Raw genomic sequence first — 26498 nt, forward strand, 5'->3', positions numbered from 1 at the left:
GGCCAAATGTACTGTTGTAAGGCATTACAACTATGTATTATGTAGTTTAGTATTAAGTGCTTATAGGGGCAGGGTCCCTATAAGTATAAGGGGCCAATTTTTCTTGAGACTCGTCAGTTGTCAGTCATCTATATTTCTTCTATTCCCCCCCCCCAAAGTAATTGCAGTGGTGGGACTGACAATGCAACTACTTGTAAAAAAGAAACACTCCTGATGTCATCGTCATTGCAATTTCTCAATGTTATCGTTGTGCCATTGCTGTCATGCCATGTAGCAAACTGGTCGAGTCCTTGGACCTCTGCCAAAATTTGCTCCATGTTCATGTATTTTACTGCACAGAGTGAGTGGAAGATAGGTCCGTGCATTCGAAACTGAAGATCGTATGATAATGCAAGCCTTTGTAAATACCTCTCGATGACGACGGAGCTGAGGTAGGCAGAGCGCCATTTTTTTTTCTGGGCTGGAAATTATTGCAGAAGCAAAAAACATATGCACTCCCATTGGTGAAGTTTGTTATAGGTCTGGGTGGCCATATTTTTTTTTGCATTGGGACATGTTGCAGTAGAAATAAAATTGTCTTTTTTTTTTCATTGTGTATATATACACAATATATTCAATATTGGTAGGCTTTTCAGTCACCACCTTCTTGACTTCGTTATTAATTTTGACCTGATTAAAGATTATCAAGAGACCCTCTTACAATACTTGTCAAGTTTGAATTTAATCTATTTCTGGTAATGATACATTTTGGTCTTGTCCTATTTGGATATATAGATGTACATGTATCACAACTATGGCCCTTGTTCAAGATGTAATTAACATCAGTTTTAAAATGAATTGAAATTTGCTGCGATCCACATCAGCTGCACACAAAATAGCATGTATGGGACTACACATAGATTTTTTTACACATGTAAGGGTGTAAAGAGCAATCCCATTCAGTGGACCTTCAGAATAATTTTCACTATTCCCAATTGTGCAGGTGATTCCCTTGGAAGTCAAATTTTCAGGGTAAGAGAAGTGTATAACTCCCCACCCCACCCTCCCATCACCATCCCCCTTCCACTAATACCCCTCCCTCTATTTAATACCACCTCCCCTCCCCATTTTACCATCTAACATTCCCACGTTACCACCTTCCCTCCCACTTTACCATCTCCCCTCCCCATTTTACCACTGCCAATCCCTATTTACCACACTCTCAATTGCAGGGATTTGAAATAAATCCAGCTTGACAGTAGTGAGGACCAATCTGCATCCTGGATTAAGTTTGAATCCTATAGATCTTTTTTTTTATTTTCAAAGGATTTTAAACTAAATTGTTTGGATTCAGACTAAATCAAGAAATCAATTGTTCTGTTACTACAGTCCTGGAATTATTTTACATCCCTGCAATTAGAGTGCACCTCCCCCATTTTACCACCCCCCCCCCCCTTCAATCCTCTTTTTCTTCCAGCTCTCTTTGCTTTGCAGCATTGTTGACCTAATTTCTATTGAAGGTCACTTTAGGAATGTGCATGAAGGAAAGGGAGGAAAGTTGATGAATACAAACCTAGCCCAGATATCAAATCAATATACTCCATGTGGGCCATCAATGAATCATTGAAAATACTACCACATACTTGTACACATTTCAAGGTGGATAGATATTTGGAAAAATGCTTGTCTTTTGTTATCAATGGAACAGGGTGGACTCTTGTGAATTTAGTGTAAGTTCAAGTATGCACGTCATGTTCTTCTGTATGACATCATTTCCTGTCCTTTTCTTTCATCTTTGTTTGGTGTGATATTTCATACTTGTTTATTTTGTCCATGTGTTCACTGTTGATTTAATTGTAAAATGAATATACGTGATCATAAGCATAATACTGAGGTAATCAGTCACTTCATAATTTCATATTTTATAAGTCATTGAAAATGATACAGTAGTTACTTGCAGTAAAATAGAGAGGGATATTAAGCAACTGTATTATTTCTTAATAATGCAACATTTGACTTGTCAAGCTATTAATTGAAATATGACTTTTGGTTCTGACTATGACCTTTCAAATAGAGGGTAGTGAGATCAAATATCAGCCCTGGCATCAGCCTAGCTTTAATGATGTACCTTTCATGGCAATCAATTGATCATATTGTGCTGTAGGTAATATACATGAACTAAAACGGTCCCAAATTCAAAACAGCTCGTAAAACTTACTAAATTATACCTCAACGCAATGAAGTGAACTCATTAACACATCTTTTTCTTTCCTTTATTTTATGAAGCATATAGAGACATTTGTTGATTACATGTATGTGTTATGCCCTAAATAAAAAAAACCTGCTGCTGCTGCTGCTGCTGCTACTACTACTACTACTACTACTACTACTACTACTACTACTACTACTACTACTACTACTACTACTACTACTACTACTACTACTACTACTATTACTACTACTACTACTACTACTACTCAGCGTTCTCGCCAGTGTATAACACGCATGGTGCAAACACCATGCGTGCGGAAATGGAGACCAAGTGGAACCATGCGTAAAATTTCAGCGACATGCGTGGCGACATGCGTGGAAAAATTAAATGGAAATATTCAGAAAAAAATAATACACTCCATGAACTCATCTTAGTGATAGCAACTTCATTTATCGGGTTGCGCCGAAGTCCCACCAACTTAAGACCACTTACAGGCCTACTACGGCTAGGAAAGTGGCAAGGCGCCCAGCTAGCTCGCGGCTGCTATTGCGGGCATATGACGGCACGGTACGGTCGTTCCGTTGCCTATTCCCCCGTCTGCCCCGCACATCACACCGGCTATGCTCCATGACCTACATGTACCGGTAGCTGCGCTTACTGATATGATGGGGGTGGAACTTGGAATAAATGCATTGTATATACAAGGAACATGTACTTGTACTGTGTTTGTCATTTATCCCGCCCTCTATACACACAATGAACGAATAGCAAAGGAGTTGTACTGTGTTTGTCATTTTATCCCGCCCTCTCTGCACACAATGAACGAATAGCAAAGGAGTTTGAGAACTGTGCGTGACCGCTATGGTGCATGGATGTTAGGCCTGGGACGATTGTCATTTTTACCATTCAATTATTTCCTGAAAAAATAATCGAATGATTCGATTGTTCGTCGGGAATCAGGTCTTTTAAGTCACAATAGTTGACCTACTTTATGGTGAAATCTCCATCAAAGTCACATGTTTAGAATAAATGAAAGTAGGACTTTTTTCCCCTTCTCCATGATATTTATATCAAAAGAAACTACATGAAATGAGATTAAAACTTTCAGTTTATTGTTCCAATGAAAATCCTTCCTAAATCCATGCTGGTACTCTGGTATTATGCATGCATCCCTCCAAGTGCCACACCCCTGCATATGAATGAAACAGCCCAGATCTGCCAGTGCAAAGTCCAAAGATGTAAACAACTCATTCATGAACTATTCTTTGAGACTGACCCCAGGTGGAGCATTTCTTGAACAATTTCATCCCTTGCCCACACCATGTCCCCGCCCCCACTTGTGGCACTGCCCACGATTCTACACATGTATTTCAAAAAAATATTTTGCAAAATATTTAATTTGAAATACCTTATAGGTCAATTCCAGCCAAATGTTGCATTTTTCCATTTTAAAAAATTTCTTTTCTAAGCAATTTTGTTTATACTGTCTATAAGTATACAGTTTAAGGTTTACAAAAGCACACTAAAATTTACTATACCCTCATTCATTCATAAAATACACAGTGCGCCCTCTGTTGCATTTTGGTACTAAGATTTCATAGAAAGTGTACAACTTTCACCCATCCCTGGCTCCTGGCAAGCAAAGGGTGCTGATGAAAAATTCCACTGTCCATGTGACCTCCAAGCAATAATTTACCATTAGCTGTATTGTTTTACATGCTGCAGTGAAACAGTGAATCACAAAATACATTTCAATGTATGTATGTTTGATGTCCCATAAGTCACAGTTTTAAGCATCAAGTTTCCCTCATATGCTGCCATAGACTCTTGGAGACAAGTATTGGACTTTTTTATCTACCTCAGTACATGCTTGCTTCAACAAATCAAGCTGTATCTGTATTGGACTTGACATAGCTATACTAGGGGGACATACATTTTAGTCCCATAAGTCACATGTCCCATAAGTCACGTATACAGTTTGTAAACTATGCCACCTTAAAGCTGTCCATGACAGCAAAGAGAGAGACAAAAATGCTTAAAAGCTGGAGAACAGTATGCTGACTGTCAGAAAAAACAGTCTGAATATGTAGGCAGTGCATGGCGGTGCCTCCTCTGGTTAACAACAACAAAAAAAGTTTGCATTGTGTGCCCAGCCCAGAAAGGAGAAAACTGAATATGATCGCTAAAATGCAAAGCTGAGTACAGGTAAATTGGGTTTGTTTCACCCCAGCTTTTATTCATTTTTTAGGTCCAGATCAATCTCTTGGTTTTCTTGTGCCCTTGGAGTATGCATCCACTGTTTTACATATGATGTGAACTTGGTATAAACATGTAGTTCCATGGAAACTATTAAAACCTATTGCAATGTCCCATCAGTCACAAATTTTGTAGTTGAGCGACCCTCTGGATCCTGTCAAAATAAGAGCACCAGTCCTCGGATGCATTTAAGGCTACTATGAGCAGAGCTGTTAAAGCCCCTGTAAATGCCAAAAAATTGTTCAGAAGCTTGCAATCAAGTTTTCTCAGAATCATTCCTGCCGCCTGCCAATAGAAAGGAACATGCGCATTTAAAGAGGACCGAAGTGTGACGTCACAATGTCATGAACATCAAATCGGCCGGTTCTAAACAGAGTTGCAGCTGCACGATCGTCTATACGCATACATGTAAATGTATTTGCAAAAATGGTGATGTGTGTTGACCCTGGTTGCTACCATCATTCTGAGAGTTGTAAAAGGGCACTGGTTCATAATGCATTTCGTAACTTAAGAGCGACTTTAAGAACGACCGATGATCCTTGTGGTAAATGTCATCATAAATTGGCAATGTTTTAGCATCAAAGAAAGGATCACCAGTCATTCTTAAAGATGTTCCTAACTTACAAACAGCTCTATGAAACGGTCCGAGGTTATATTGTTTAGAACCGGGCCTCCATTACAGCATTACACCATGACAACTGACATCATCACTTTGGTACTCTTTAAATGATGATGTCCTTACAGGCATTCAGAATTTCTATGAAAGAGATGACATATCAACACAAGCAACTGGCAAAAAAAGAATTTGGGATAGAGTGCACCCCCATGATATATTTTTTAACCAACTTTTTTGTATTGCCTGAAGTGTATAATTAATGGAATTGTGATGTTCCCTTTTCCAAATCGTGTCCCATGGGGTTCCAAATTGGCAATTTTTGGTGGCCATCTTATATTTTTCATGAAAATGAATTATTTTCATATTAATTATTTTCATATTTTTGCAGACAATGGTAAAATCTTCCATGTAAATGAAAACACTTTTTGCTATACAAGTATACATGTACATGCAGTTTAGATAGTAGATATCGATTGCAACAGTTTTCTCCGATTTCTAGACAGTCCAGTTAATAATTTTTTTAAAGAATTTATGCCAAAATTTTAATATTTTTTTCAAAAAATTGCATGTGCACTGATATCCATTAGTTTTATCATAAACATCAACGACTAATGAAACATATCAGCATTTGAGACGAAAGAGAATATATTAACAAGTATATTGATATACTTCATGGCAGCATTAATGTAATAATTTCTTACATGTACATGTAATACACCGAAAAGGTCATTTTCTTACCATACTGTATGAGACAGATAGAGAAAAGCAACATTTGTCCCATCTGTAACCAATATGTCCTATCATTATGTCCCATCAGTCACAATGGAAAGTGTGTACATTCTTATTCTAATTGTTCATTTGTTTGCTAAATAGTTATGATTGTAATTGTCTATTGATTATTTTTTACTTACAAGTATTTGATTACAGTTCTTAAAGCTTAATGACAAGTTAGGAAGCTTTTTGGGGGGGTTAATGTTCCCTTTATATATATGAAGTGCATGAAAAGATGTTTCTGCTCTTTGTTGAATTTATTTCTGACACAATGGTATGAATTATTAAAGATGTCATCTTATTAGGGAATATTTATTCATGCAGAAATTAAGTTTGACTTAAAAAGTCATCGAGAGGAAATGTAAATTCCATGAAATGAGATAGGGTCCCATCAGTCACATTCACTTGTCCCATAAGTCACACACGATTGCACACAACTACTGAAACAAATGAAATGAATCAAGTCCAATTCAAGTACTGTTAGTGAGCACTATCACTGGTTAATCTCCAAGCCCAAATCTAAGAACATTGTCATAAAACTGAGATAGATATGGCACTTTGAACAAAAGAGCTCAATTTGTGTGGTCCATCGAAGTCCCATAAGTCACAATGACATTTCTGAAGATGTAGCACCCTATGCAACCAAGCTGAAAGCATACATTTTTGTATGTAGTAAGTTTCAGTATTCTTCTTACAGTTTAATAAAGTAAATCCATGTTTGTGCAGCTACTATTTCAGATATGCACCTCAGTTATGTGGAAAAAAGTATCAAATGTCCCATAAGTCACAATGGAATTGACCTATAAAATTACGTTTTTTTATCATTTGAACCTACATGTATAACTGGGTCTATTTTTGGAGACTAGTCGAGAAAGTACCGGTGAAGACGGGCGCATGTTGGAATGTAGTTTTCATTGTGTTTTCTCCGTCACACACACACAGATGGGGGATGGGTCAATTATTTCTGAAGTCATGACCTCTCCTGATAAGGGAACCACTGCCTTCTTTGTTTCCCCAAAAGTTTCATTGGCTATCCGAAGGTCCAATCAGCTCAAGTGAGCTTGGTTGTGTGTTTTCTTGTTTTGAGCACGCAGACAATGAACTCATTTTGTGTATGAGGGCAAGGTTGGGTGGGATTAAAAAAAATCATGTTGGTGTGTAACTGTGAATGTAATACAATCATTGATTATTTTTGAAAAATTATCTCGGTAAATTTTTAAACCTGTATAAAGTGTCATCATTGTTTTCTTGTCATATTGTTATTATTACTTGGGTATTTGAGTTCTCCCAATGTCATAAATCGGGATCTGCCGAACATTCGATTTGGGTAAATCTTGCTTATCGATTGGTGATTGGCGGAATGCCAATCGAACCATTTGATCAATCGATGTTTACTCCCAGGCCTAGCATTTATGTGCATTTGTGTGGGCTTAAAAATACGCCACAATGGGGCTTCCTTGGCGTCTTTATTTCATGAAAAGGCCGTCGCTTCCGCGCTCCGCACCCACCCCGGGAGCTGGAGTGGCAGCAAAAGTCCCCGACATGGGTGAATTTTTTTCTGGCGAGAACGCTGCTACTACTACTACTACTTCTACTACTACTACTACTTCTACTACTACTACTACTACTACTACTACGCTTCTGCTACTGCTACTGCTGTTACTGCTGTTGTTACTACTACTACTACTACCACTCCTACTATTACTACTACTCCTACGCCTACTCCTACTCCTACTACTACTACTACTACTACTACTACTACTACTACTACTACTACTACTACTACTACTACTATTACTACTACTCCTACGCCTACTCCTACTCCTCGTACTACTCCTCTTCCCCCTCCCCTCCTCCCCCTTCTCCTCCTCCTCCTCTCCCCCTCCCCCTAATACTACTGCTACTACTCAGCATTGAATACTTAAATACACTAGGTTCTTGATGCTGCAGCTGAAAACTAAAATGATAGTGCACTACAGAGTAGATATTTCTAGTTAGATAACACTATACTATTGCTTTATTTGATTACTGTGTAGGCCTATTTTAATACAATCAATATAATAGCAACTTTGGTCTGTTTTGTTTTGTTTTCATGCAGTAAGACGTTCATTGCTCCATCGGACACCAATCTTTTGATCTTTAATGGTATACCATACGACCAACTACCCATCGTCAATATCAAAGCAACTTACAACAACACTCACATATCAGTTGCTGATCATACCGGTAAGTATTGAAATAATTATGGTAAATGGTAGTGATATTTTACCTGATTGCTAAGAAAGCATGAATGCTTGTAAACAAGAAACCAGAGGACTGATGGCTTAGGGTCCTCTCCGAGGGACCTTGTAATGAGCATTAATGCCTTACCAAAGGGCACTAGCACAACAAGTGGGAATCAAACCCGGGTCACCGGAATCCGAGATCCCCACTCTATCAACTGAGCTATCGTGCCTCCCTCATATTAGTTTGATAGGTTTTATGATTTGAAATTTCTACTTGATTTGTGTTTTATATCAATGAATCTTCAAAAGGCAAAATGCACCAAACAGCAATTTTGGTTTGAATGAATTGAGACGAATCATATAAGTTTGAAGCTAATATTGTATTCAAATCAGATGAGATGCCATATGTAGTAATTCAATAAATAAAGAAGAATAAGTCCACTTATTGGTTTTGCAAAAGAGTAATATTGCAGTGCACATGAATGTTCCATAATTGCGCAAAGATAAGCCTCAAACTACCTGCAAATTGTACGTTTTTAAAGATATTCTTGAAATTGTTAACACGGTTGAATCTAATCGACCGTGGAGTTTCACCACTTTAGTTCAATGTTGCAGAATTAATTCATTTTTTTTTCCTTAACAGTGGCTTTGATGGTTTATACATGTATCTAGCCAGTAATCCTCCTGTTAGGATATGAATGATCAGCTAAATGATGAAAAAATTATCTGTCTGATCGTTGGTTTGCAGATTTTTTTTAATCAATGGATAAGGAATGGTTAATAACAAGGCTTATAGGCTTTTGGTTTCTATTTGAAAGCTCTATTCAAAACAATCCTTTATGAAATTGATTCACATTATATTTATGTGTATATAATGAGATAGAACCACAGAGGAGTTCTTCATAATTCACCATTATTCTCGTACACTTTGTAATGTTTTAAAGAGGTGAGATGCCCTGAGATCAAGTTAATTTAGGTGAATATTTTAATTATCAATCAAGTTGATTTTATACCTGTAGAGCATTATCAAATTTTCAGAACAATTACAACTTGATCCAAATTGGATTAAAAAATAAAGGTATGGAATCTTGTTAAGTTAAATGATTAAATTTCTTGAAGTTTTTGTCTTTATGTATTGTTCTCATTTTTTTTTTTCTTTCCTACCCCCCCCCCCCCCCTTCTCTCTCCTTCCTATTTATTCCTTCATACAGGGAGAACTATAGCACGTACCTCATGTGTAAGTATTTGCAATAAGTTAGAAAAGACCTGTTTGAATAACAAATGAAGAGTTTCTATATAAACCAATTTACTTTCAGCCACTCAGATTGAAGGATTACCGGAGCTTTTAGCCATTTATATTACAAATTTGTTATTATAAAAGTTTTATGAAACAGGGGCCCTAGATTGGTGTTCAGTCATGAGCATTATTATCATTACTCATCATTATCACTTTCTATAACAATATCAAGTTTCAATTGATTATGGATTTAAGGTCTGAATCTTTTTACTACAATAGACATAACAAATTTAGTATGCCAAATGAATTTACATTTCTTCGTCTTTTGACAATGTCATTGTCTTATTTGTTTATTTCAGCGGTTCAGTGGTGTGTGTTGGTTGGTATCAGTGTCCAGAACTAGTGGCAGTCTCCAGTGAACCAAACAAGATATAGGCTTAATTGAATTAAAGAACAAATAAATTATTTTAAAAATCTATTAATTGCAAGACTTGAGTTTGCATTAATACAAATATTTGGTAAGATTTATGTTGTTCCATTTATCACGTGGGTAAGGAGAGACGACCCACTTCTTTGACGTATGCAGAGATGAACTCCATACTGTGTGCTGAACTCCATTCTTATTTTCCAGGACGTAGAATCGTGATGCTTTGGTCAATATTTCGAGTGCAGGTGAAATTAATATTGGTGCTTAAAAGAAATGGCCTGTTGTGATTAAAGGGAGCGTAAAGTAGGAAATTGCTGTACTTTGAAGCTTGGCCCGTCTCGGGCAACTTTCGGGAATCTCTGTACATGGGATAGGCGCACACATGATCTGTATGTACTTGCCTCTGCAGCTTGCATTCGACCAAACAAAGACAAACCAAAGAAGCCATCTGACAAACTATCCCACCCTCAGTGGCAATTTTGTTCGCAGCTCCAAGATTGGTATGATGTATGGGCTTGCCGTAGGGATAAGCGAATGAAAGTGATCGGACATGGATTTTGAGCGGGCGCTCCCTTTATTAAAGAAAAAAAGGATATTTGTGAGCTTTCGAGTTCTTCTCATATCATTAACAAAGAATGATATGGTCAGCAGATTTTCTGTGAAGGATGGTTGTGTTTGAGTTTAGAGTTACATTTGATTACAACTCCAGGGGGCCGTTTCATAAAGCTGTTCTTAAGATAAGAGCGACTTTAAGAACGACTGGTGAACCTTTCTTACACCCCAAACCATCACAAATGAATATACCATTTTCCACAAGAAAGGATCACCGGTCATTCTTAAAGTTGCTCTTAACTTACGAACAGCTTTATGAAACATCCACCTGATGCAATAGGTCCCCCAACTGTTTCAGAAGAGATAGTTAAACCTATCACTATCAGATATTTAAAGAGAAATGCCAGTTGTTGCAGTAAACACTGATTTCATGAGAAAGTTTGTAAAACCAGGCTTAATTGTCAGAATATCATTGAGGATCTAGATCTGGTACAGTTACATAAACTGAACTTTGTGAAATCTTGATATCTACGCTGAAAAACGTTCACACTAAAGATCACCAACACAGATAGGCACACGTGGGACAGTGTATTATTATTGCTGGAATAAAGACCCGACGGAAGTGACCGAATCCGCGCTTATTTTGCTTATTTCTCAGCAATTACACAATTTCTCCCAAAATCCTTTGGCACATATTTTTTATTCATACAAACAGACACTTGGGTGGTCATTATATTAGATTCTGTAAAAAGTCATTTTGAGATCGTTACCAAAACTGGAATTTATCTTTAAGAGACGAGTTTCATTATATCCCCATTATGAATGATAATGAGTATTCTAAATTTATGAATGGTCAGTCGAAGTCCATGTGATAAAATACAATTTTACTATGAAAGATAGACTGTGCAGAGCTCCATATTGAGTATTTTTGAAAAATATTTGCTTGTGTGATGTTCTCAAAGCCTGTTTATATCTATACTGTCCAAAGCTTACAAAGGTAGTTTTCCAGTGTTGAGGACATTAAAAAAAAGCTCACACATGGATATTTTTCTGCAACCAGGTAAACTGGGTAATATTCATGAGCAGTAATCCACAGCAAAATTTACAATATATGAGAATTCGATATATTAAATGAAAGTTTTTGTGTGTTTTTGGTGATATTAGATTGTTATTATTTCTATGATGTATTTCAAACTACCACCGCTTTATTCCAATTTTTACTTTTTAGCTTTCGTGAGAATCAAGACATAGGTGGGGAAGGATTGCTTTTATGGGATCATATTATATTGAAGTAACAAGTTAAAAGCCTTCCCTGTCAGATGATTTATATTATTATTTTTTTTATAAGAGCAAAGCCTGTTTCAGTTGAGCGAGTCGATTTTCATGGTTACGCTTCGTCGGTTCAAAATATGGAAAAATGCAAGGCTAGTCATTTTAGGGTCTGTCATGGAGAAGCGATCACTGAAGTGGGTCAATGAATTCGTTTTCTCTGAGGGGTTATTGATGGAGATGGAGGGAGAGAGAGAGAGAGAGGAAGTAAACAAGGGGAAGTGAGAGAGAGAGGGGATATTGGAGGAGAGGGGAAATTATATTTTGAGAAATGTTGTATTTGATGTGGATTGGTTGTGGGAGAAGAGAGATGGATTTAGAACAAGAAATCAAAAGAATGAGAAAGCTCAAGATAATGATAGAGATAAAAACAGTTTAAAATAAACGAGAAGGGAGTTGGAGTAGCTGCTAGAAAGTAGGAGGGATATAATGTTAAAGGTAGAGAGACAAAATAAAGGTTTCCAAAATAAAAACAAAAGGATTTTAAGGGGGAGGGGTATTGAGGCAAACAAGAGTGAGCGGTAGAAGCAGTGTGATAGAGATGACAACAATATAGAGAATAAACCATAAGGGTGATATTTCATCCACAACAACGCAAATAACCTCTCCTTCCATACAAACAACATATGCTCCATTTACAAGGTATTATTTTTATACCATGACATCAGGAAACTGCTCTCGTAGGCTGTTATTTAGGAGGTGCTGTGGCGTAGGCCAGCTAGCGTGTATGCATTTCCCTTTTATGCTCTATTTTAGTCATTAACCATATGGCAGTCTGTTTTGGTGAAGTGCAGGCCTAAAATTCATTAATCTTGCTTAATTGATAATCTGCCATGCATAATATCATATGTATTGAGGTAGAAATTGCAGGTAGGAAATTCTAGGACTTTTGTTGGGGTTGTTTTGCATATTAATCTTTTTTTTCATCATGTTCTATTAAATTTTGATATTTGATGGTTGAGGAAAAAATTATTCATTTGACAAATATAATTTCTGTAATACACAAATGAGTGGGAGATGAAATTGTCAGTGCACTCATTGCATGCATATTCATGCATTGAACAATTTGACCAAAATAATTCAAAATCTTCACGTAACTTTGTTATAACTTAGTTATTCTTCATTTGATGTGACAAAATGATTAGTGTTCCAATTGTCTAATTTTACTCTATCTTTACAAACCAGATAATTTTCAGCCTGGAGTACCCCTTTAAGAACTTAATTCGCATCTCGTTTTTGTCAATGGAGAGAGCAGCAGTGTGGAGATAGCACATGTGTATATATATCATTTAGTGTATTTCAATCCCAGGTGCCCAATTCATCAGATGGGTCAATCCACATTAGCACAATGATGCACAATGATAATGACCCTTGCACAACAGTAGCTATGGACTGTCCACTTGGTCCAGAAAGGCTCGGGTTCTAATGCATATATAATTACGCTAGCTTTGCCACCTGATCATTTTGTTAGAGTAATCAAGAATATATACAAGTGGGTCAGTGTAGCCAAAGACTTGGGTAGGGTGTAGGTCTTGGAAATCATACATGTACCTTGGAAGTACCAAAGCCTTTTAGTTATGACAAGTTATCCGTACTCTATGAAAAGAGGAACAATCAGACACTTGTGTGTTAAAGTTTTTGCAGATTTAAAACTGTTTACCATATATTGACTTAGAACAGCACCAGCTCAAGGCCCAACCTACTCACATAGTTCCCAGATTGTTACCCAGGATGCAATGTTTTGATCACATAATCTGGAAATATAAACCAATTAAAATAATAAATGATATTCTGCTAATCCTGACAACATTCATACTACAATATTTGCCAGGAAAACAAATATTTACAGTATGCTTCTAAGCACTTCTTTCTTTTTTTTGAAAGAAATAAAGATTGGATGACTATCATATCTTAAACAAAAATGCATAATTTCTGTTTCTGTGGTGAAAGGGTACGGTTATCAGTATCCAAGTGCACATTGCCATATGGTGTGATGCAGTTGTGTTGTGTTCTAGATCAGTTCAGCTCTCCTCTAAGATAAGCAGCAAAAGCAATGTTGACATTTCCAAAAGAATGAGGATAATTTGCTAAGTTTTTCCACAAGATTGGATTGGTTAAATTCTAAGCAGCTTTTAAACAGCACGGTTTAATTTGATCAGAATACAGGTTGTAACTATTTTACATTCCCAACAGTAAGTTTCAAGTTTGCCATATCGAACAATAATATATGATTGATCATTGATTTATTTAACACATGTAATTCACACTATGAAGCAGACGGCAGATGTGTTATTACTGATGCATTCTGGGGAGGGGAAATCCCCACAGATGTCTGTTAGAAACAGTTGAGTTGGCATTTGGTGACTGGAAGTGTATCAATCTAGACTTATTTACTAACATATTCAAGTTCTATACATATCTTTTCAATCAAATCATCAAAAGTTGCTCTTAGCACTAAGACAACTAGCGAGAGGCTTGCCAGCCATGGCAACTAGTGATGTAGACATCTGTATTGAATTTAATTCTCTTTATTAGTATCTATGCATCTTTCTTTCATGGAAACTTAGTAAACAATATGTTCCTTTCAAACCTGTTAGTGTTAGATATACAATCAGCATTTGTTGTTGCTATGTCTTACAAGCCTCTGACAAGTTTTCAGGTAACCAAGAACAACTTTTGCTCAAGACCGATACTAGGTAGGTCTATCATTTCATACATGTAATTCTTTTTCAGGGGGGGGGGCTCATTTGCATACTGTCTAGACAACTTTTTTAAAAACATTTTCCCGAACACCTCTACACTGGAGTCATAGTCATTGCTTGTGCCATAAAAAGAATGCCTTACAGAGTGACCTGAATATGCTTTCATCAACCTGCTTGCCAAATGCAAAGAAACATGCATAAGTTTGCATACAATATAAATGAATGTTGAAGAGAAGACTGATTGACAATGCATAGGACTTTGTTTGTTGTAAATGGAATTGATTCTTCATGTATTGACGCCGAGTGCAGCCAGATTCTCTCAGTATGTGGTTTTGTTTTGATTACCTTTGCTTTTATCACAATCCCTGGAAGAATGCTTTAAAAGCAGTAGAGCTACAATGCCTATCATCTTTAAAACTCAGTTTAATGCCTTTGTTAGAACATATTGATAGTAGTTGGTGATATGTGTATCAATTATTAATCCAATTATATAAGAATATTTCACTGTGTTGTGTTCCTTTTCTGAAGCAAGTTCCATTCGCTGCAGAAATGTGGTTAGATTCTTTCATTTTTGTGAATTCCAAAATGTTATATTCATTTTTGTGAATTCCTCGCTATACTGGAGAACAGAGAGCGTTGAATCAACATTCGTTGCCGGACAAGTTTTCAGATCAGACAACTGTCCTTGAATCTGATTGGCCGCGAATGACTGGTCTTTGACTGTTCCTATGGTAACTGTCAGATAAAGCAGACTTTGTCGGATAAAACATACATCAGTCCTTTCATAAATCATTTCCTTGGAGAACATATGTTTTAAGCTTTTGTGATGGAACTCTAAATATGTCAATGTGTCTTTTTTTTATTATATCTTGTAGGGAACAGAAGGATTCAAGAATGCCAAGAAAGGAACCGCCATTGCTGCTCAAACAGCCGCTATCGCAGCTGCTTCGGTGAGTACAGCTACATCTGGCTGACTATGTAAAGAAAGGTCAAGGTATGAGAAGGGCAATATAAAAAAAAAAGATTTCTAATTTCTAAAGCTGGGGTAATGATATCCAAGTCCTTTCTTGAGTGAAGATGTATTACCATATTGTGATACGCACATTTCAAGAGCTGTTTATTATATGCCCTCGTTCTATATATTATTTTCTACGCTGACATCAACCCATGATATTGATGGCTACTTTTGTACAGAAGGTAGCCAAATGACCAAGTCCAGCCAGAAGTAATATCTGAAATATCTCATCATTATCCTTTGAAGCTTTCTCTGCCTAATTGGCATCCCGAATCATGCATGCAACTCATCAAAGCTAAATATTATCCCCGCCATCCTAGAGCTCCTCTCTCCCCCTCAGTTTCAAGAATCTGTGCCATTCGTCACAGATGATGCCTGCTTTCAAAAGTGAGTATGAGTCACGCTTGGTATTTAAGGCCATTCTTTATTAGCCCAAGAATTAAATTCGATGAAAATATCCATTTGAGACTTCACTTGATGTTACATTCATGTTATCAATCAAAATTATTCAAATATTTGCTTATCGTCCAAACCGGAATGCTATGATTTTGGGTACAGTCCAATGCACAGTGCGTGCATGTTGCTAGGTAAGGCATTGTCTAAGGAAGTGCAAATTTATACCAATTTGTTTGTCTTCTGTTCACAGGTCAAGAATACAACAAACTGTCCAAATGACTTGCGTGATAGGAAATTTTGGTGTAGACTTGTTCAGTACATTTCTACCACATTTCACACTTCATGCATCACTTCAATATCTCTGCGCGCTATAAGTTCCCCAAGTAGAATTTGCACACAAATCCCAAAAAGACACAAATGTAAGAAAATCTCTCTTTTTTCCACATTCAAGCGACTCTTTGATAACCAATGCAAAATTCTCAGTCTCAATGTTCATATTTTTGCCTATTTAACCTTTTTCTGAAACGATTTCATTCAAACAAATGTCACACACATGCATTTGAAATCGAAGATCTGACATCAAATAGCAATTTTCATCATTCCAGCTGACAAAGCAGATATCCAAAGGACAAACCATTCCACTGCTGACCAATAACTGTAAACTTGATGGTTGGATTAGTATCGCAAGATTGAGCAAACTCGGGCTGGTGGAGATGGAGCCTGTACAATCGGTATTTTGTCATCTACGGAACAAGAAGTATGCTCTGATGAATGTTTTGGTCCTTGTCCAAATCAGCCATCTTGTATCCATATTTAGGACACCTTGGCTGACAGCTCATGCCCCAGTTTGAATTTATCTTCTGGAGGTCAGCAGATATTGAAGGTTGTAAACATTGCATCGATGATGATCGTGAGAGTTCTTTCACTTCCGTTGAGAACTGCTATTTTCAGAGTACTTCTAGTTGCATGGATAGGCAGTAAAGTTTTGAATTCAGACACATTTTTGTAGCAGTCAATAGAAATAACATAGGCTATAGCATTTACGAGGCGCCAATTATGGAGTTTGCTATTGAATGGCATACTATATATTACACCGGCTATAGATCCAACTGCTAAAGGCACTTGGTGCATTCAAGGAATTAACCCTGCTGGGTACCCATTCACCTCACCTGGGTTGAGTGTAGCCCAATGTGGGTAAATTTCTTGCTGAAGAAAAACGCACCATGGCTGGGATTTGAAACCATGTGCCTCTAATTGAAAGATGAGAATCGTAACCACTAGTCCACCATGCCCCCACAGTTTAATATTGATATGAATTTCATTTTTAAGACAATTTTAAGAAGAAATTTAAATGATACAGCATGAAAACAATGTTATTCACTGCTTTTCTGGCTGATTCCACACGTGTTGGAGATGCTGATCATGTGATGCATTTCTAATTAACTCTAAATACACCATTTGAAAAACACATATATTTTACACGAGCCTTTTTCTTAAGTGGACTTTTTATGAACTATGGGCATTTGGAAACAAATGATTTTGGTCGAATCTTTTCAAGCGAAAGCAATTTGCACTCTGAAGTTATGAATCCATCATATTTACAATGATGAATCAAGAATGATACTTCAGAATTATTACATAACATATCATCCCAGATTTTTGATGTATCATTATTTCTATACCTAAATTTAATTGCTTTTTTGAAAACGTGTTTCTTTATTTTCAGTCATAAAAAATTCAAAACCATTATTACTCTTGAAAAAAAATTGGCTACCTATATCTTCAACTGTAAAACCATTGATCTGCTATCTCTATTCTGAAATATTGTTTTTTTTATTGTTAAAGCCAGAATTCGAAAGCGATATTATTCATTAAAACATCCTAGATGTACAACTTTTTGATTTTAAAAAGTGAATCTGTATTCTGAATAATTTCTTTTCACTTTCTATCCAAATTGCAGTATTACCCGATATATTATTTTTTTATTGAAATTCTGCTTTCTTTCTTCTGAAATAGGCAATCAATATGCCCTGCCATTTGCTGTGTGCTGTTAAGCTTCTCATACATGATTAATAACTATGAAAATAGGAATAATCCTGATATTACATGCCACGCTCTCCCTGATTCGGCTAATGTTACATGCTATTCACTGCATTAGGATTATTACGTATTTTTGCATTGTTTATAAACTACCGCTGCAGCAGCTAGGTTTCCCTGCACGCCCACTTTACCATCTCATTCTCCCAATCTGAAATGGCAGAGGTCACTTGACATCGCCCACTCACTTTTTACGCCTGCCTCCGCCCCAAATGGGTGTCATCTTCTCCCGCTTGCTCAACTCCGACCTTCTTTATTTTCCTCTCTTATCTTTTTTCCTTGGCTGTTGCCAAATTTTGACTATGACTCATAGAAATGGATACCGGTTCCCTACTATTCTCCAAATTAGTCCATCGTGTTATTAATAATCCACGCTAAATTGTCATTTGGGCCAAGGCCACTTTAGGTATTCAGGTCTAGTTTAGTATTGCTTCATTGCAGCGAAGATAAACATTGATAGAAACATCCTTTGTTAGGGAGTTTTCCTTTTGTTACTGATGTTTTGTAAACACCATAGTGGATTTTGCAGTGCCCACTTTTCTCTGTAGTAGAACATTTTTAAAGTGCCTTGTATTTCTGCACCTATGCATTTTAGATAAAGGTTGTATAGAGGCAAATTCTACTATATCATACTTTTTTGGAAAAACAGGAATTGATTGAAATATTTTCCTTTTTTTTTTAAATGGCACATAAACGACCATTGTACTTTATTTCATTGACTGGAGTTTGTCAAAATGGTTACTAGTGTTGAGTATTCTTGATAGTAATTATCATGCTCTTGTTATTACTGCTGCCAACTTATGAGGAGGCGCGATAGCTGAGTCGGTAGAGCGGGGATTCGTATTCCAGTGACTCGGGTTCGATTCCCACTTGGTGCGCTAGTGCCCTTTGGTAAGGCATTAATCCTCAGTACCAGGTCCTTCGAAGGGGACCTTAAGCCGTCGGTCCTCTGGTTGCTTGTTTACAAGCGTTCATGCTTTCTTAGCAATCAGGTAAAAAAAATCACCAATCACCAATGTTGTTTTGTGAAACACCCCTTTCAGAGAATGTTAAGCAATAAATACCATTTGAACTAACTTGTGATTTTTGGTCCACACCAGCCTGCACTAGAATAGTCTGCTTCACATGCATTCAGTTACTGTAGCAGATATGCGCAAGGGAGTGTGATTAATCTATTCAATTCAGTTATGGAAAGCAATTGCATCATTTAGAGAGTTTGTTCAAATCAAGTACTCAAAATATGACAAATAGTCATCCATGCATCATTTTTTTGGTCCATCAATGTGGTGGTTGCAGTTATATTGAAACAAAGAATGATGGTGTTGCTCGCTTGCAATACTTAATCCATTCAACTGAGTTATGGAAAGCCAGCAATTACATCATGCAGAGAGTTTGTTCAAATCAAGTTCTCAAAATAGTCATCCATGCATTGTTGTTTTGGTCCATGAACATAGTGGTTGCAGTTATATTGAAACAAAGAATGATGGTGTTGCTCGCTTGCCATACTTAATCCATTCAACTGAGTTATGGAAAATCAGCAATTGCATCATGTAGAGTTTGTTCAAATCAAGTTCTCAAAATAGTCATCCATGCATCGTTGTTTTAGTCCATGAACATGGTGGTTGCAGTTATATTGAAACGTGTTGCTCGCTTGCCATACTTAATGCATTCAACTGAGTTATGGAAAGCCAGCAATTGCATCATGTAGAGTTTGTTCAAATCAAGTCCTCATAATAGTCATCCATGCATCGTTGTTTTGGTCCATTAACATGATGGTTGCAGTTATATTGAAACAAAGAATGATGGTGTTGCTGGCTTTCCATACTTGAGAGTGATTTGAGAAATCACAACCTTTTGTCAGAGTCAATTCAGTTCAATTCAAAATTATTTTATTTTCCAAATCTTTAAAACATGCATAATGTTTATACGAGGTAACAATCCATAATCGCTAAATTCATTGATGAGGAAAAAAGGAAACAAACAGATAGCAGAGCTTGTAAATAACGCTGTTCCCTTTTTTACAAAGATATATAGGATAAGGCAAAAATATATTAATACAAAATACTTGACAAAAGTACAAAACATAAAATAATATAATACTTCAAACAAACAAACTAGGGGAGAACTGCAAGGGTGGTTGGGGGATGCAGAATAAAATAGTATACTTAGTTGAACAAGTATATTATAGAAATATATCAGGCTTTGAGAAATATAGTGGGAATTATTTATCCGAGGTTAGACTGGCAATTACTATTTTTCCCCGAAGGAGGGAAAAATTAATTATTACCAAGGGAAGGAATATTTATTAAATTCAGATTTATAAACTTTTTGAGGAGTAAAACAGGTAGATGCAATTCCTGTATCAGTGTTGTTTTTAATTGAATTTTGATGTGGGCTTGATATTGTCATATCACGTCACCCCCCCCCCCCCCCCCACAAAAAAAGGGAAGCAGTGCTACAAGCCAATATTGTTGAAATTATTTTTTCTACACAAAAAATGATTAAATTTTTTTCTGAAAATCTTAAAGGACTGTGATCAGTGTTGAGGTCCACTTCTTGTAAAACAATATGAGAATAAAGAGTATGTCCTGTTATTCCAGATAGAGCTTTGCAGGTGATGAGTCATAAAAATTGAATAGATGATTTTCTTTAAACGAAAACCTTTTTTGAAAATGAATGGTAATGGATATGTATACTCAGAATTGTGAGATATTAATGACCAATTACAATGCATAAGATTTGCCGTAAACATCAATTATTCCACACATGTGGTAATAGGGCAAACTAGTTCGCATACTGAAAAGCAGTAACGCAATTAGAGATGAAATTTGCAAAGTGCCCACGTAATTTATTTGTAGCTGAATAATGGTCCCTCGGGGCAAAGTGAGTTGAATGTATCGTGCAAGCAAATGTCCTGCCGGATTTTTTTTTCAAGTAGAATACGATAATTCATTGAGTATAATAATCATATTCTTAATTTTCGTTTAGGAGATTGTTTGGAGTGTCCTTAGTGATATGAAATTGGTGAAAATGGAAATATTGTGTGGAAAACATTTGGATGTAGTAAAGATGCTTCGATTGGTTTTAAGATTATGGAGTGGCAGTCATGGCAGTTGTGGGGAAATGGGGGAGGGGGGATGGTCAGCTATAGTTGAATACAAATATTTACCCCCCCCCCCCCTTTCCCTTTGCATTTTAGATACTCTAGTGATATGAGTAGATAATATTAATTGCAATTGAATAATAAAGGTAAAGTTCAGATTTATAATGCATAGACAATCCAAAATTGCAACTTTAACACTGAAAGCAGGTTTGCAAATTATGCCATGATGATGAGAGGAATAGATCTTATCCAGTGGCCATAGAAAGGGGGAGGCTTCACCGTATAAATGACCATCTGATTTTTTTGCATGATCAGCCCTCCCCCCCCCCCCCACCAAAAAAAACGCTCTGCTGCCCCTGGTATCTTCATACCATATCCAACAACTAAAGAGATATTCATCACTTAATATGTAGACACAAAAGCCTTATCTTATTTAGCTTTACAATGATTTAGTCCATACCAGACCTTCAGGGGGGGGGTTACCATTCTGTGAAAATCAAAATTAAAATGCTTTAAAATTAGAAGCTTTGGATGATCAACCAATCAGCCATATCACATTCAAGTAGCAAGTTAAGGGATTGTGCATGATAGTGAATTAGCTAGATTGCATCAGCTAGAAAATTCTAAGTAATTGCATTAGTATTATTTTTTATTTTTTTCCCTCCCCCACCCCCCCCCCCCCCCCGCAGCACAGTCTGTTTTCCCTTTTGCAGCCCCTTCAAGTGCTGCAGGGGGTACATGCCCTTGACACCCCCCCCCCCCCCCCCCCCCCCCACTTTGATATGCCACTGTTAATAATGGAGCTAAAAGGTAAAAAAATGTTTCTCAAGTTGCAGTTTTGAAAAACTCTTTTGATTGGAAATAAAAACCAATACACTTGATTGTACAATGTATGACATTCTTCTAGCTCTGTTATTCAAGGGTAATTTTATTTGTAAAGTTTCAAGGATAAAAAAGTATTTATAAACACTTCATAAATGGCTCTACATATTTCTAACACTACTACACGTATTGTGAGTTCGGTGATATATTTTTGCATGGAATGCTTTTTGTAATCTTAGGCTAGCAGACATGGCTTTGTAGGACAGCTTTAGAGATAGTCTGTTGCTATTGTTGACAACCCATTTGCTCCTATGTGATTTTGAATGTTCAATTCTTTGAAACAGAGCATACTGGTACTTAAGTTATTAGTCCCATTATGACAGCAGTATATATGTGTTTTGTTGATTATTATCTTAAATATTTAAAATAATAAGAATAACAAAGAGTTTGTAAATATGCCAAGAAAGGATGAAAACAATGTCATTACTTGGCTGAATCCTTACAGATGAAAAGATAAGTCTTAGAATTTTAATTAAGTCCAGATGTTATTTGATTATTTTACTCCCTTAACTGAGGATAAGCCCTTAAAGTGGAATTGATTAATTCAGGTAGACTTTACAAAGCCTGCCCTCTACAGCTGCAATAGAAAACAGTCTTGTTTATCCTGGTGATTTAAATAGAAAGTATCACTCTTGAGTTTATATATACAGGTGGAATTTATAGTAGAGGACATCCGTGTTCTTCAATCTTTACCCCCACAAATTGCAACATGTTCTATATTTGGTCTTGCTGTTGCTTGAGTATAATATGGTTAGTATTGTAGTGGGTGGGAGATCTTAAAGGAACCATTTTTAAGAATTGAAATAAGGGGGAACCTTGTTGGGAAAGACTACAATATGAATCCTGTTGTCGTGGGAAGATCCTGTTTTGATAGTCCACATTAAGTTTGGTTAGCATCGATATGCTGATAAATACCTGATCTTGTGAATTGTGGTTGTTATTTCTCTTGAAAATAAGTTCTGATTTGGAATTATGAAACTGTTTCAAAGTGATTTGGAAAGTTTATAATTTGTATTTTTACCTCTGAATGGGAGCTTGTTCTTGACGTGTTTGGTGGCAAGTAATAAACTTTCACGCAATTCTGCAAAACTCACATGCGCAGATGCGCTGCACACAAAAGTGAATGGATTGAACTACATTATGAGCTACCCAATCCCCTCAGCCTTTTATTAAAAAAAAAAACATATTAGGCCTTTTTTGTGTGTTTCTGCTATTCTCCTGTAATAAATATTAAAAAATCTGAAAGCTCATAGTATTTATTTTTCATGTATTCCGAAATAGGAAAAACATTCTAGTGAGTTTTTAGGTTTTTCTCATTCATATGCAAATTGCATGAAATTTGAAAATGAATAATGCACTCTTTGCATCAGATTTCCTGACTTTTTTGTCAGATGTTGTATTCATGAGATTTTTATTTCAAATGCCAGACACGTAAAGATTAAATATTTTATTTTTATATATTTCTTTTATTATTTTCCTACCCGTTCTTATAATCTTTTTCTTCACCTCCCCTACTTTTAATTTCTCCTCTTCTCTCTCTCTATTCTACTTTCTTTTCACCACCCCCACCCCCACAAAAAATCCTTTTTCTATCTCTATGTACCCCCTGCAGAAAGCTTTGGATAAAGGAATGAACACAGTTCGAATAGTCATCAAAGGAATCGGACCAGGTCGTCAGGTGCGTAACCTATTTCTATCGAATCCCAACATCGTATTACCATCTTTTTGCAGGCTTGTCAATCTACATTTTGCCCCCCCCCCCTCCTCCACTTGGATGTGGTGGGATTTAGAAAATACATGAATTTGGGTTCAGTAATTATAATGCCCGCTTGATCTATTGGAAAATAGTCATAGTAGAATTCTGTAATCGTTAAAAAATAAAAATTATTATCATTCTAGTGGACATGTATAAATAAGACTATTGTTATCAATATGTTGTATTGTGGTTACGAAATTGTTATTTAATTGTTTAGTTGAGGAAGCATTTCTTTCATTATTTTTAGTGGCCTGGGAACAATTTTTAAAGAGGGGTGCTGATTTGATTTACCTTTACAAGAAAAGTAAAAGAAAGGGTCTCTTCCCCCAAATAAAGATGATTTTTGTCAGCAAAAATATGTGAAAGCAAAGGTTAGAAAAAATGAAAAAAAAAATAAGGCTTTCAGAAGGCAATTTTGGCCAAGAAAAAAATTGACAAGCAAATAGAAAAAAAAGGTTTTTACTCTAAATTGAAGGTGATATTTGTCAAATTTATACATTATGCTAGAGCATACCAACCTAATTTCCAGGGATGCTCTTGTCCAAGACAATATGTCAGATCGCACAATTTCCTGTGGTTTTGATTGGTGTCTAACTGTTTCTACATGGTAAATGTTGGATAATAACAGCTTTTCAGATTTGCTAACTTTCATGAATTGGTCTCCAGGACCGGTGTTGATGTGTGATTGTGGCATACTGGCATATAGCCTTTAAATTTTCTGTTAGGGGGACGTGTGATAATGAAACATACACAGACAGTAGCCTTATACAATACTCTCTATTGAAATATGTACTTGATACCGAAATTGAAAGCTTACCTTTAATAATAATTGGTAATATGCATACAGTGACTTTGCTGAATGCGAGTGCAATCCATCATCGACATTTCACAATTCATCTCGCACTGGCGTAGCTTGGATGAAATCCAAACTGCCTGCAACCGTGTTGCCAATTTGAGTGAGCGTAGGGAGCCCGTTAGGGTAATGATCCCTCAATGTTGTCAATCTGTATAGAATGAAAACTGAAACTGTTGCGAAAGGAGAACAGGAACAAGCCTCTCTACATGTGATGCACTTGAAATTGTACATCCTGTTGAGTGTTGCCAATTTCATGTACCGACTTTGCAGGGGTCTTTCCATATTTCTTTTTTTTGGGGGGGATGTATTATGAAAAAAAAATGATGTCAATCCCCAGAAAAATATTTGTAGTCCGATATTAGCCTCCTGTATGAGTCAATGACTGATTTCTATTATTGGGCTGTTTTTCGAAGGAAAATAAATAGGATTTGCTGATCCTGTTTCGTGTTTTAATTATCGAGGCAGGTCTAAGTTTGTGGTTGGATAAATTGATGTTGTGAATACTTCCGTGAAAAAAAGAAAACAATTAGTCAAGTTCATTGCCTTAATTAAGTTGTTTGAAGTGAAAGGAAATTTTAACAGCATAGTTTGTTATTTTTAGACAATTCTATTTCTGTCGTCGAGAGCATCTTTGATTAATTTTGTTGAGGGATGGCATCCTATCCAGAATAATCCCAGTGAGATGCTCAGGGAAATATTGATGGGATGTGAATACAACAAAATTACCCTTATGTAAGGAAAAAGGAAGAATGAGATGAAGAATAATTTGATGAATAAGTAAATCTGTGTGGGTTAATAACTCATGGTGCCACAAATATCTTCGGTAATATATTTATTTTTATCCTCTTGCTCAGAAGCAGGGAAATTTGGACGCAAGAGGAGATAAAAGTATATAAAGGGAGAGATATAAACCTTGGATAATAACTGATGTCCTTTACACTCGTTAAGTTCGTCCATGCCTCTTGTCTCTTTCTGTAGACCTCTATCAAAGGATTACAGATGGGTGGACTCGACATAGTTTCTATTACGGACAACACGCCTGTCCCGCACAATGGCTGTCGCCCTCGCAAGGCAAGGAGATTATGATCGGGGAATCAGCTGAAACTCTTCGCATTCTGCAGGTAAGGACCATACAGGGTGTATACAAAAAAACACACAGCCCAACTTTTATATCTTTGTGTGAAAAAAAATGCTTCCTTACAATTTGCCTATTCGATGTTCAGTGGAACTAAACTACTATTTTGCAGCTTTTCTTAGAACAAAGGTTAACAATCATAATATATCTGTAAAGCGCTTAGAGAGTCGTACTAAGTATCATATATGAAGTGCTATTTAAAAGCCGATATATTATTATATCTGGTTATAGGAATCTGACCAAGGTATTTCTCAAATGCCAATAAAAGATGTTCTTTCTAGTGATATCATCACTTCTTTTGTCACCAATTTAACGTTTTTCTCATAAAGATAAATTAGCATATTGACTTTTGTTTTGGGGTTTTTTTTTTCAGTATACTGTATGCACTAATATGTTTGTTTAGGATGAAAAGAGTCAGAAGGCCATCATCTGTTTGTAAATTACATGAGATTGTGTCATTGCTCTTATTAGATACAGAAATAAGAATAAGAAGTGTTCAATGATAATACAGTGCCCATTTTAATGTATTGCACTGTATTCATATGGGTGGTAAGGTTTGCAGTTACACCATGTAATGTTAGTCCTGATAATAGTTCTTTAAAATGTTAGTCTTGATGTTTTGGGCATATAATCTCTGCTTGTCGTTAAGATATTGGTGTAATATATTTTTTCAGGGATATTTTTTACTTTTGAATAATGTTTGCGGTGCAAAAAGGTTTGTAGAATTATTGATTTGATGAGACTTGCATCCATGAGACCATTTTTAATTTATGAGGCAAGAAGATGGGATAGGGAGATCTTTTTCAAATTTCAAACCGATGATAAGTAACAATGATTAAGGAGTATGTGGGTCCCCGCTATTTCATATACAACGGGAAGTAAATTACACTGGCGCTGGGGGAGATTTCACCCCCGAAATACCCATAAGAGCCCTGGAAAATCGTCATTCACT

The 26498-nt window shown here is 36.4% G+C and overlaps 1 protein-coding gene across 1 annotated transcript; it reads left to right on the plus strand.

Annotated features, from left to right (window-relative positions):
• The first annotated feature begins 1566 nt into the window (after positions 1-1566).
• On the plus strand, positions 1567-26498 carry LOC121416001 (28S ribosomal protein S11, mitochondrial-like). The gene is made up of 6 exons (XM_041609430.1): positions 1567-1709; positions 7933-8060; positions 9271-9296; positions 15182-15256; positions 23412-23477; positions 25390-26498. The coding sequence occupies exons 1-6, from the start codon at positions 1582-1584 to the stop codon at positions 25495-25497; spliced, it is 531 nt and encodes a 176-aa protein (XP_041465364.1). The 5' UTR covers positions 1567-1581; the 3' UTR covers positions 25498-26498.

Source organism: Lytechinus variegatus, chromosome 5 (assembly GCF_018143015.1).
Source record: "Lytechinus variegatus isolate NC3 chromosome 5, Lvar_3.0, whole genome shotgun sequence".
Lineage (NCBI taxonomy): Eukaryota > Metazoa > Echinodermata > Echinoidea > Temnopleuroida > Toxopneustidae > Lytechinus > Lytechinus variegatus.

What these genes read in the sequence shown, in the direction of transcription:
- LOC121416001 (XM_041609430.1), top strand. Translation starts at nt 1,582, where the DNA reads ATGTGGGCCATCAATGAATCATTGAAAATACTACCACATACTTGTACA. An exon ending in CCGCTATCGCAGCTGCTTCG is followed by an intron (nt 15,257 to 23,411) that starts GTGAGTACAGCT and finishes TACCCCCTGCAG; the next exon opens with AAAGCTTTGGATAAAGGAAT. An exon ending in GAATCGGACCAGGTCGTCAG is followed by an intron (nt 23,478 to 25,389) that starts GTGCGTAACCTA and finishes CTCTTTCTGTAG; the next exon opens with ACCTCTATCAAAGGATTACA.